Raw genomic sequence first — 13,709 nt, forward strand, 5'->3', positions numbered from 1 at the left:
CAATATTTCGATGTGTTACAAACGGAATGACAAAGCTGATATACCCCCATCCTATGGTGGAGGGTATAAAAATAAAAAATTACAAACATGTATGGAACTAACACCGTCAATGCAACATTTGGTGTGACGCATGCCAATTTCCCATCTTCCTACGTGTATTGTCTTTGGTTTCTACTTCAATCGCTATTGTTTTGATTTTCATACGTTGACTAACTGTCCTGAAATGTATTCGGAATTGTACGCACATATTTTGCGAATATCTACAATCGACATCTCTATTTTAGATGATATAGGCATTGTCATCACTTAGTCATTACAAAGTGGACATATTTAGCTGTAAATAATGCAAATACCGTGGCTCGATGGTGATTGATCACTATTGGAGTGCGTTATGAAAATGATTTGAGAGAACTTTCCGATGTGGCATATTTCCATCCAGCCTCAGTGTCAATCAGTAAATCTCGGAACATTGATGTCGAATAGTTAGTGACTCTCGTAATAATTGTTAACGACCACCGGGAGAATCTTGTTAATTAAAAATGTCATTAATTCATGTTAAATATGGCAATGACCACTTCCCCATATTCCATCAAGTGTTAATTTTTTGTTTTATGTTTGATTGAATGTTGAAAGATTGTTGACATGTTATCCATGGTGATGTTTCCATTGAAAAATTAACAACAAAGTGGTCAACTTACTTTCTCGTCGGTGTTCATCAATGATGCGTCAAAAGCAAAACAAAAAAATATTTGCCTGAAATTGCAATGAAATGACAGTGACAAGTGAAATAAAAACAATGAAGTTTTCAACTTTACATCCAAATCACAGAATGCTCTTTCTTATGATTGTTTTTGGGGCTGCTGGTGTAGTTTCGGAAGACAAATCTGATGTAAGTATTTATAGATCATATTCTGAAACTAGTACAATCATTTTTGTTTAAATTCTAGAGGACATTTTCCCCTTTTTTAATCAAAAAAAAAATTGTTTATTTGTTTTTAAAGAAAAATTTTTAGAAAATGAATTTTTTTTGTCTGAAATTTCGTTCCGGAGGAAATTATTTGGCCTTTGGTTGCAGGCTAGTTTTTAGGAGAATTTTTAATTTTTGAAATTAAGAAAACATTTTTTTGTTTTGAAGTGTTTATCATAACATGGACATCTTAAATCTACTTAACATTGTCTTTTCTAAAGTGTAAGTTACTCCATATGGAGTCTAACGGCACGGTCACACGGAATCCTGTGAACAACAAATACATGGACAGACAGACGGAAACCAAGCGCTAGATCGACTCAGGAGGTGATTATGAGTCGATCGGTATATATTTTATGGGGTCTAAAATCAATATTTCTGGTAGGCACATTTTTTGGCAGATCAAACTTATTATACCCTAACCACTATGTGGTTTAGGGTATAAAAAAGTGAACTCTCTAAAATTAACCCGAAATTTTCTTCCTGGTGGGTTCACTGTTTTTTCAGTGTGGGTATAGAACATCCCGATAGGAGCATTTTCCAAAAACGGTATGGAGATATTTCGAAAGTGGTCCAGGAAAAATTGTTTGATATTCATTTGGGTCAAATATTAGCTTAGTGTGACCATGCCCTAAGGTAAGGTGTCTAATGGCGACTGTTAAAAAAATGCAACATTCTCGAAATTGATTGATTTTGATCCTGTATCCCTCACAATATTTTGAATTGACAATAACTTTAGAATGACACTATCATTTCGGCGAAAATACAATGAGGAAAAAAGTAGTGTAATACTAAGGCAACACATTTTTCGCGAAAGGAAAACGCCCTGTGATAGGTAGAATTTCCGGTGGTACTCCACATTTTGAGATTTCCACAAAGCGTTGTTATGTATTTAATGCCCTGTTGTACGTTTTAATTGCAGTTCACAAAATTACAACTTCTCATAGAAGAAAACAAGTAAGGAAAGTCTAAAGGCGGGCGTGGCTGACTGTATTATACCCTGCACCACTTTGTTGATCTAAATTTTCGATACCATATCACATCCGTCAAATATGTTGGGGGCTATATATAAATGTTTGTCCCAAATACATACATTTAAATATCACTCGATCTGGACAGAATTTGATAGACTTCTACAAAATCTATAGACTCAAAATTTAAGTCGGCTAATGCACTAGGGTGGAACACAATGTTAGTAAAAACAAGTATATACAGCACTAAGTTCGGCCGGGCCGAATCTTAAATACCCACCACCATGAACCAAATATTAGGGTTTCCTTTGAAATTTCAGGAGGGCTTGAGGACTTGAAGATACTTCCCGAAGATAAATTTAAAGATTTCACCTATGAGGACTATATCAGATTCTGGATTTATAAGAACCATTTTTGTTGGAGTTTTAGAGGAATCATTAACATCTCTTGTAAGTGTGCAAGAAAATTATAAAATAACGTCTTGATTTGAAATCTTAAATCTGTAGAAGTAAAATCTGGAAATTTTACATTGAGTTTCAAGCAATTTTCATGATCCATATCAGTGATATGGAGGCATTACCAAATGGACCGATAAAAGCTTAATCCGATACACGTTTTTGTGAGCCTAAAATACCAGAATATTTACAATTTCAGGCAAATCAGATAAAAACTACGGTTTCTAGAAACCCAAGGAGTTAAATCGGGAGATCGTTCTTATGGGGGCTATACTAAAATATGGACCGATACTCACCGTTTTCGGCACACCTCTTTATGACCCGAAAATACCTCTAGATTTCCAATTTCAGGCAAATAAGATAAAAACTTCGAATTCTAGAAGCCCAAGAAGTAAAATCGGGAAATCGGTCTATATGGGGGCTATACCAAAATATGGACCGATACTCACCGTTTTCGGCACACCTCTTTATGGTCCTAAAATACCACTAGATTTCTAATTTCAGACAAATTGGATAAAAACTATAAGCCCAAGAGCCCAAATCGGGAGGTCGGTTTATATGGGGACCATACCAAAACATGGACCGATACTCACACGTATTTGTGGTCCTACAATACCTCTAGATTTCCAATTTCAGGTAAATTGAATAAAAACTACGGTTTCTATAAGTCCAAGAAGTAAAATCGGGAGATCGGTCTATATGGGGGCTATACCAAACTATGGACCGATACTCACAATTTTTGGCACACGTATTTGTGGTCCTACAATACCTCTAGATTTCCAATTTCAGGTAAATTGAATAAAAACTGCGGTTTCTATAAGCCCACGAAATAAAATCGGGAGATCGGTCTATATGGGGGCTATACCAACACATGGACCGATACTCACCATTTTTGGCACACCTCTTTATGGTCATAAAATACCTCTAGATTTCAAATTTCAGGCAAATTGGATAAAAACTACGATTTCTATAAACCCACGACCCCAAATCGGGAGGTCGGTTTATATGGGGACAATATCAAAACTTGGACCGATATAGCCCATCTTCGAACTTGACCTGCCTGCAGACAAAAGACGAGTTTGTGCAAAAGTTCAGCACGATTGCTTCATTATTGAAGACCGTAGCGTGATTACAACAGACAGACAGACGGACAGACGGACATCGTTATATCGGCTTAGAATTTCTTCCTGATCAAGAATATATATACTTTATACAGTCGGAAATCGATATTTCGATGTGTTACAAACGGAATGACAAACTTATTATACCCCCATTACCATTCTATGGTGGTGGGTATAAAAAAAATTTTTGTATCAAGACCAGGGCTGTGGAGCCGGAGTCTGAAGATTTTGCTGGAGTCGGAGTCGTAAACATATTGCTCGACTCCGGCTAAACCAAATTTTTTAAAACACTTCACATTTTTGTAACTAAGCAAGTTTTTACGCAAATTAGTTTCCATTGCCTTATTCATTCGATCAATGTACAGCATGATTGTAAATGAAAATCAGCTTCCAATTACGGCTATTTTTTATGTTTCCTAGAATGTTAGACTAACAGATGATCTGGATCGATCCATTTTAATGCCCATATCAATTTATTTGAAATATTTCGAACAATCGAAATTATTTTTTTTAATTTTATTTTAAGGCCATATACATATGTGGAATATTGAGAGCAAAGGTTGTTTTTTATAGAAAATTTTGTCAAAATGTTATTTCTATAGCAATTTTTGTCAAAATTTTATTTCTAAAAAAAATTTATTCAAAATTGTGATACTATAGAAATATTTTTTTCTATAGAAAATTTAGTCAAAATTTTGTTTCTGTAGAATATTTTGCAGAATTTTATTTACTACTCAAACATTTTTCTAAAATTGTATTTTCATCGATAATTTTTTCAAAATTTTACTTCGATAAGAAAAAATTGTCAAATTTTATTTGTATAGCAAATTTTTTTCAAATTTTTTTTTCTTACTGATGCTCACTGATACTCACTGCTATAAAAAATGTATTCAAAATTTTATTACTATAGAATTTTTTTTTCTATATAAAATTTAGTCAAAATTTTATTTCTATAGAAAATTTAGTCAAAATTTGTTTCTGTAGAATATTTTGCAAAATTTTATTTCTATAGAAAATTTTGCAAAATTTTGCTTGCTACACAATTTTTTATACCCTCCACCATATATAGCTCCCATATAAACCGATCCCCAAATTTGACCTCCGGTGCCTTTTGGAGAAGCAAAATTAATCCGATCTGGTTGAAATTTGGTACGTGGTGGTAGTATATGATATTTAACAACCATGTGAGTTGAAATTTGTGGATGACAGTCTTTCGTAGAAGTTTCTACGCAATCCATTGTGGAGGGTACATAAGATTCAGCCTGGCCAAACTTACGGCCGTATATACTTGTTTTTAATTGTATTTCTATTGATAATTTTTTTAAACTTTTATTTCTATAAAAAATGTTGCCAAATTTTATTTCTATAAAAATTTTATTCAAAATTTGATTTCTATAAAAAATTTTGCAAAATTTTATTTCTATATAAAATTTTGCAAAATTTTATTTACTAGACAAAAATTTTTCCAAAATTGTATGCTCACTGATACTCGCTAAGTCGAAAACTTGTAGAAATGACTCAAATTTTCAAATTTTTCAATGAATGAATCATAAATGCATTTTTGCGAAATTGTCTAAACAATTATAAATATTTCTCAAATATTGCCCGAGATTTTGTAGAAGTCTGATTTGAGATTTTATCAAAATGTAGATCTAAATACAAAGTTGTGCAGAGTATATAATAATCGGTCCGCCCGACTTTAGAAGTGTGAGCGATTTGGTAGTACGTATTAGCGACATATGGATTGATAGCCAAACCATCACATAATAAAGGGTGATTTGTTAAGAGCTTGATAACTTTAAAAAAAAAAAAAAACGCATAAAATTTGCAAAATCTCATCGGTTCTTTATTTGAAACGTTAGATTGGTCCATGACATTTACTTTTTGAAGATAATTTCATTTAAATGTTGACCGCGGCTGCGTCTTAGGTGGTCCATTCGGAAAGTCCAATTTTGGGCAACTTTTTCGAGCATTTCGGCCGGAATAGCCCGAATTTCTTCGGAAATGTTGTCTTCCAAAGCTGGAATAGTTGCTGGCTTATTTCTGTAGACTTTAGACTTGACGTAGCCCCACAAAAAATAGTCTAAAGGCGTCAAATCGCATGATCTTGGTGGCCAACTTACCGGTCCATTTCTTGAGATGAATTGTTCTCCGAAGTTTTCCCTCAAAATGGCCATAGAATCGCGAGCTGTGTGGCATGTAGCGCCATCTTGTTGAAACCACATGTCAACCAAGTTCAGTTCTTCCATTTTTGGCAACAAAAAGTTTGTTAGCATCGATTTTCATTTGCGGACTATGTTTCATAGTGGAATAACTCATATATTATTTCCGTATCTGGTGGCGTGATATTAGGCGCAATTTTAAATTATATCTTTTTCCACGATATATATGTTTTTAACCGCAAACAGTTAGGCTAAGCTACACTATAGCTGCTGTATAAGTTTAACATACACTCTTCGAAGAGATCTCATGTACAAATAAGCTTTAGTCATTAAGCTATGTTTAAGCTTAATCGAAATGTTTAAGCTTTAGCTGGACTTTATCGTAACATTTATTAAGCTTATCATGCACATAGCCAACAGAGTTTAAAATAGGGGGACATTATCAATTTGACCCCTAAGATTATGCTACTTTTATGAAAAAATGCTTCTTGTTTTACTCGAAACCATTATGTTGTCAATGGGTAATAGCTTTGCATACAAACATCAGATGAGTTTAATAATATTTGGGCTATTATCCATATTACAGTAAACAAGTATATACAGCAGTAAGTTCGGCCGGGCCGAATCTTAAATACCCACCACCATGAATCAAATATTATAGTTCCCTTTCAAATTTTAGGGGGGTTTGATGACATATTTTCTCCCAAGCGAAACAGTTCAATCAATACACTTCCCGAAGATAAATATAACGATTTTACCTATAAAGACTATATCAGTTTCTGGCTTTATAAGGACCATATTTATTTGAGGAATCATTAACATCTCTTGTAAGTGTGCAAGAAAATGATGAAATAACGCCTTGATTTGAAATCTAAAAACTATAGATTTTCACTCCCATTATTTAAATGATCACGAGAAGTAAAATCTGGACATTTTACATTCAGTTTCAAGCAATTTTCATGATCAGTGTACCTTCTATACCCTCAAGAAGTGAAATCGGCCTTTACAAATGGACCGAAAAGAACTAAATCCGATACACGATTTTGTGAGTCTAAAATACCAGTATATTCATAATTTCAGGCAAATCGGATAAAAACTACGGTTTCTAGAAACCCAAGGAGTTAAATCGGAAGATCGGGGAGCTAAAATATGGATCGATACTCACCATTTTCGGCACACCTCTTTGTAGTCCTAAAATACTTCCAAATATACAATTTCAAGCAAATTGCATAAAAACTACGGTTTCTAGAATCCCAAATAATAAAATCATTTTTTGCACACCTATTTATAGTCCTGAAAACCTCCAGATTTTCAATTTTAGACGAACTGAACAACAACTAAGGCTTCTACAAGCCTAAAAGTTAAAATCGGGAGATCGGTCGTTATGGGAGCTATATCACAACATGGACCTATACTCATCATTTTCAGCATACCTTTTTATACCCTCCACCATAAGATGGGGGTATATTAACTTTGTCATTCCGTTTGTAACACATCGAAATATTGCTCTAAGACCCCATAAAGTATATATATTCTGGGTCGTGGTGAAATTCTGAGTCGATCTAAGCATGTCCGTCCGTCCGTCTGTTGAAATCACCCTAACTTCCGAACGAAACAAGCTATCGACTTGAAACTTGGCACAAGTAGTTGTTATTGATGTAGGTCGGATGGTATTGAAAATGGGCCATATCGGTCCACTGTTTCGTATAGCCCCCATATAAAGGGACCCCCAGATTTGGCTTGTGGAGCCTCTAACAGAAGCATATTTCATCCGATCCGGCTGAAATTTGGTACATGGTGTTGGTATATGGTCTCTCTAACGACCATGCAAAAATTGGTCCACATCGGTCCATAATTATATATATCCCCCATATAAACCGATCCCCAGATTTGGCTAGCGAAGCCTAAAAGAGAAGCAAATTTCATCCAATCTTGTAGAAATTTGGTACATGGTGTTGGTATATGGTCTCTAAGAACCATGCAAAAATTGATCCACATCGGTCCATAATTATATATAGCCCCCATATAAACCGATCCCCAGATTTGGCTTGTGGAGCCTCAAAGAGAAGCAAATTTCATCCGATCCAGCTGAAATTTGGTACATGGTGTTGGTATATGGTCTCTAACAACCATGCGAAAATTGGTCCACATCGGTCCATAATTATATATAGCCCCCATATAAACCGATCCCCAGATTTGGCTTGTGGAGCCTCAATGAGAAGCAAATTTCATCCGATCCAGCTGAAATTTGGTACATGGTGTTGGTATATGGTCTCTCTAACGACCATGCAAAAATTGGTCCACATCGGTCCATAATTATATATATCCCCCATATAAACCGATCCCCAGATTTGGCTTGCGAAGCCTAAAAGAGAAGCAAATTTTATCCTATCCAGCTGAAATTTGGTATATGGTGTTGGTATATGGTCTCTAACAACCATGCAAAAATTGGTCCATATCGGTCCATAATTATATATAGCCCTCATATAAACCGATCCCCAGATTTGGCTTGTGGAGCCTCAAAGAGAAGCAAATTTCATCCGATCCGGCTGAAATTTGGTACATGGTGTTGGTATATGGTCTCTAACAACCATGCAAAAATTGGTCCACATCGGTCCATAATTATATATAGCCCCCATATAAACCGTTCTCCAGATTTGACCTCCTGAGCGTCTTGGAGGAGCAAAATTCATCCAATCCTGTTCAAATGTGGAACGTGGTGCTAGTATATGGCCGCTAACAACCATACCAAAATTGGTCCTTATCGGTCTATAGTTATATATATATAGCCGATCTCCAATCACACAAAAATTGGTCCATATCGGTTCATAATCATGGTTGCCACTCGAGCCAAAAATAATCTACCAAAATTTTATTTCTATAGAAAATTTTGTCAAAATTGTATATCTATAGAAAATTTTATCAAAATTTTATTTCTGTAGAAAATTTTGTTAAAATTCTATTTCTTAGAAAATTTTTGTTAAAATTATATTTCTATAGGAAATTTTGTCAAAATTTTATTTCTATAGAAAATTTTGTCAAAATTTTATTTCTATAGAAAATTTTGTCAAAATTTTATTTCTGTAGAAAATTTTGTCAAAATTTTATTTCTAAACAAAATTTTGTCAAAATTTTATTTCTAAAGAAAATTTTGTCAAAATCTTATTTCTATAGAAAATTTTGTTAAAATTTTATTTATATAGAAAATTTTGTCAAAATTTTATGTCTATAGAAAATTTTATCAAACTGAATTATATACGTATTTGATCGATCTTTTTTGATTTAATATATACCACGTATGGACTTACATATAATTTAGAAGACGGTGTTAGGAGGATTTAAGATACCTTGCCATCGGCAAGCGTTACCGCACCTTAAGTAATTCGATGGTGGATGGCAGTGTTTATAAGATGTTTCTACGCAATCCATGGTGGAGGGTACATAAGCTTCGGCCTGGCCGAACTTACGGCCGTATATACTTGTTATGGTTCTAAAATACCTCTACATTTCCAATTTCAGGCATATTGGATAAAAACTACGGATTTAGAAGCCCAAGAAGTTAAATCGGGAGATCGGTCTATATGGGGGCTATACTAAAAGGTGGACCGATACTCACCATTTTTAGCACAAGTCTTTATGGTCCTCTAGATTTCCAATTTCATGCAAATTGGATAAAAACTACGGATTCTAGAAGCCCAAGAAGTTAAATCGTGAGATCGGTCTATATGGGGGCTATACTAAAAGGTGGACCGATACTCACCATTTTTTGCACACCTCTTTGTGGTCCTAAAATACCTCTAGATTCCCAATTCCAGGCATATTGGATAAAAACTATGGTTTCTATAATCCCTAGACCTCAAATCGGGAGGTCGGTTTATATGGGGACTAGAGGTGTATGCTTGAGGTATGCACGTGAGTAATAGTTTACTCACGCTCACGAAAAACTCACCACGGAAAAATCTTACTCACGCATACTCATGCACGATATTGTTTAGTAGTACTCACGCTCACGCACACTCACGCACGAAAATATCGTGACTCACGAAAAATACCGTGACTCACGAAAAATACCGTGACTCACGAAAAATATCGTGACTCACGAACAGTTTTTTGAGTAATTTACCTTAGCGTGTCTGAAAACATGAGCATTATTAAAATCGAGAACGTTATTACACTCTTAACAACCCAGGTGTCACTAAAATTGTAAATGAATTTTACTCTTCAGCGTTTTATGTTGGTGAGCGGGATTGTTTTCGTGAGTGTAAATCTTTACTCACGCACACTCACGAAGATAATATTTTCGTGACTCACGCTCACGCACGACATTTTGGTTTGTTAATCAAGCTCACGCACACTCACGCCGTTGCCATTAGCGTGACTCACGCGTAAGTCACGAAAATGTTCGTGAGTCACGACAATTTCGTGTCACGTATACACCTCTAATGTCGCTAAGGTAAATTACTCAAAAAATTTTTCGTGAGTCACGGTATTTTTCGTTATGTTCGTGCGTGAGTCCTATTAAACAATATTGTGCCTGAGTAAGACTTTTCCGTCTTGAGTGTGCGTGAGCGTGAGTAAACTATTACTCACGTGCACACCTCTAATGGGGACTATATCAAAACCTGGACCGATATAGCCCATCTTCTTGTGCAAAATTTCAACACGATTGCTTCATTATTGAAGACTGTAGCGTGATTACAACAGATAGACAGACAGCCAGACAAACAGACGGACATGGTTATTTCGTCTTAGAATTTCTCACTGATCAAGAATATATATACTTTATATAGTCGGAAATCGATATTTCGATGTGTTACAAAAGGAATGACAAACTCATTATACCTCCGTCACCATTCTATGGTGGTGGATATAAAAATATAGTCTATATAGGAAAATATAATCCTGTTGTCTACACTGGAGAGGCAGATTTTCCAATTTAATCAGAATAAAAAAACCGAGTTTTCAACTTTTTTGAAAAATTGTTTAGAGTAATTCTTTGGTCTCTTGGGTTACAATAGTGCATATTGGGCGAGAGGTATAAAAGGGTTTTTTTTGGACGTTGTGAAAGCGCATTATCATCTAGTGGTCCCACATAGAAACCATAACCACGGGAACGCTTTAGCATTACTTCGGGATTCGGTACATTTTCTGCACTCTTCAGAATCACCTTTGTCTACTCCCCCATTCTATATACATAGATTATGAAATTTCAAAAATCGCATTGAAATTTTCGACTCAGACATGAGAGAAGAAATGAGTAAACACAAGGTCCATTTTGTGAGTTGAACCCGCAACCAAAGCACAGCGAGAAATTTGAGTCAATTGACAACAAGAAGAAAAGTCAATTTGAAAGATTACAAAAAATTGATTTCGATTTTCTTGCGATTTGTCGCCTTTGGCCTTTTGTATCCCTACACTGAAAAATATATTTACGTGATATTAAAGATTATGCAACCTATATTTTAGGAAATATTAAGTACAAATTTCTTTAAATTAATGACATTTTAATTAAAATAAAGTTTATAATCTTTGCTTCAAAAATTTTTTTTCATTAAATTTAGGACATGAATTTTGTAAATTTGCATCCCTCCGTTAAAGTTGCATGTCTTTGAACTAAGGCCAATTTTCCTAAAGATAAAGAAACACATTTTCAATTTAAAGAAATTGTCCTTAAATTAACTGAAATACTGAAACTTTAGATTTAAGATAAAAACACTTCAAATATAGGCTAAGGCTTGAGGACTAAGCGTCTTTGGTTTAAAGTTTTTTTTTTGGAATTATGAAAACATTGTTTTCTTTGAAGTATCCTTTATAATTTGGATTTTTAATTGGCATTTGTTTGTATGTGAGTACCTTTATTATTAAACCGCGAAAAGAAAATGAAAATTTGATAAATGAGATCTGTATCCTAATTTAAATTTTATTGGTCCTAGATTTAAAGCCAGATAGGTCGCTCAAAAATTTCTTTATTTTAAAGAAGCCGCATCTTTGGCTCAGAACAAATACCAGAAGGTCAAAATCTTTGGATCCAAATAAACTTTTTTTTGAGTGTAGTTGAAAGAAAGACGGACGGACGGACGGACGGGCAAGTTGATCTAGATCGAACCAATATATGTCTCTGCAGCCAATATTTTTAACAGATACATTTTTCTCCAGATCAAAGTACTATATTAAGTTTAACAAATCAGAACTGTATCGAAGTTATTTCGGCAATGGAATTTACATTGTTATAGTTTTCGATAGTCGGGTTTTGATAATTAATAGTTCTCAAGAATCCATTCAATCGCTTAGTCCGTTCAATGACCTTGCAACGATTTTATAAAACGTCTTTGTCCAAAAAAAAAGACAACAACGCATAAAACCTGATGTTGCAACAAGAAATCCTCTTCACAATGTTACGTACATGTAAATGCATACTCTCCTTAAAACAAAAAGGCATAAATCGGGTATAAATTGCAACCTACAATCAGGCTTGGACATCATTCAACCGCAGGAAGTCATCTGTATACACTACAAACGCTCTAAACATCGCCATGAAATTTGTTATCGTATTCATTGGTATCTTTGCCATGATCATGGCTGCTCCATCTGATGTGGAAATCCTAAAGAATGAATCTCAAGTTGGGCCAGAATCATTTCAGTATGCGTAAGTGACCCAGTGACCAAGTAAGGATTTTCACCTCCCATAATAATTCCTTTTCTATATTTAATTACAGCTATGAAACCAGTGATGGAGCCAAGGCAGAAGCTCAGGGACAAGTAAGAAGTATTGGTAGTGACCAGGAAGCTCTTACCGTTCAAGGTTCATTTTCTTACATTGCTGATGATGGTCAGGTTTATAAGGTGCAATATACAGCTGATGAAAATGGTTTCCATCCCCTTGGTGATCATTTGCCCGTTGCTCCAGAAGCCTAAATGTTTTATATGTTTTAGTATGTCAAATAAAAAAACTGTTTTGTTTGAGAAAAGTATTGCCGATTATTGGATATGGGGAAAGTAAAAAGCATTAAGAGAAACGGCCGACAAGGCCATTACACGCTCCGCGACAGTGGGTCTGCGGTATTTTGACCCTCTCACGGTGAAGTGCCGTATTGAGATGATTGACCCACATTTAAATTTTTAGTGTCAATCTCTCAAAAATGATGCAAGCGCAAAAGTCCAATGAGTTGACGATTGCCACACGGACGAAAAAACCTATTTATACCCTGCGCCACACTGTGGAACAAGGTATTATAAGTTTTTTATACCCTCCACCATAGGATGGGGGTATATTAACATTGTCATTCCGTTTGTAACACATCGAAATATTGCTCTAAGACCCCATAAAGTATATATATTCTGGGTCGTGGTGAAATTCTGAATCGATCTGAGCATGTCCGTCCGTCCATCCGTCTGTTGAAATCACGCTAACTTTCGAACGAAACAAGCTATCGACTTGAAACTTGGCACAAGTAGTTGTTATTGATGTAGGTCGGATGGTGTTGCAAATGGGCCATATCGGTCCACTTTTACGTATAGCCCCCATATAAACGGACCCCCAAATTTGGCTTGCGATTGCTCTAAGAGAAGCAAATTCCATCCGATCCGGTTGAAATTTGGTATATGGTGTTGGTATATGTTCTCTAATGACCATGCAAGAATTGGTCCATATCGGTCCATAATTATATATAGCCCCCATATAAACCGATCTCCAGATTTGACCTCCAGTGCCTTTTGGAGAAGCAAAATTCATCTGATGTGGTGGTAGTATATGATATTTAACAACCATGCCAAATGTGGTCGATATCAGTCCATAATCATATATAGCACCCCTATATACCGATTCCGAGATTTGGTTTTGGAGCCTCTTGCAGGAGCAAATTTCATCCGAGCCAGTTGAAATTTAGTACATTGTGCTAGTATTTGGCCGTTAATAACCATGCCTAACTAGGTCCATATCGGTCTATAGTTATATATAGCCCTCAGATCAACCGTTCCCCAGATTTGATCTCCGGAGCCTGTTAGAGGAGCAAAATTCATCCGATCCGGTTGAA

At 35.3% G+C, this 13,709-nt stretch overlaps 1 protein-coding gene and 1 long non-coding RNA gene across 2 annotated transcripts in view; both read left to right on the top strand.

The window, feature by feature from the left end:
* Positions 1–275: 275 nt before the first annotated feature.
* Positions 276–13,709, top strand: part of LOC142235035 (uncharacterized) — a 73,317-nt gene continuing 59,883 nt past the window's right edge. Inside the window, exon 1 of the long non-coding RNA XR_012721776.1 lies at positions 276–889. This is a non-coding gene — a long non-coding RNA (uncharacterized LOC142235035). The remainder of the gene's footprint in view (positions 890–13,709) is intronic.
* Positions 12,140–12,644, top strand: LOC142234910 (larval cuticle protein 65Ag1-like). The gene is made up of 2 exons (XM_075306117.1): positions 12,140–12,322; positions 12,393–12,644. The coding sequence occupies exons 1-2, from the start codon at positions 12,210–12,212 to the stop codon at positions 12,589–12,591; spliced, it is 312 nt and encodes a 103-aa protein (XP_075162232.1). The 5' UTR covers positions 12,140–12,209; the 3' UTR covers positions 12,592–12,644.

Source organism: Haematobia irritans, chromosome 4, assembly GCF_050003625.1.
Source record: "Haematobia irritans isolate KBUSLIRL chromosome 4, ASM5000362v1, whole genome shotgun sequence".
Lineage (NCBI taxonomy): Eukaryota > Metazoa > Arthropoda > Insecta > Diptera > Muscidae > Haematobia > Haematobia irritans.

Coding starts and splice junctions, on each gene's coding strand:
- LOC142234910 (XM_075306117.1), top strand. CDS start 12,210: ATGAAATTTGTTATCGTATTCATTGGTATCTTTGCCATGATCATGGCT. Junction 12,323..12,392: donor CCAGAATCATTTCAGTATGC/GTAAGTGACCCA, acceptor ATTTAATTACAG/CTATGAAACCAGTGATGGAG.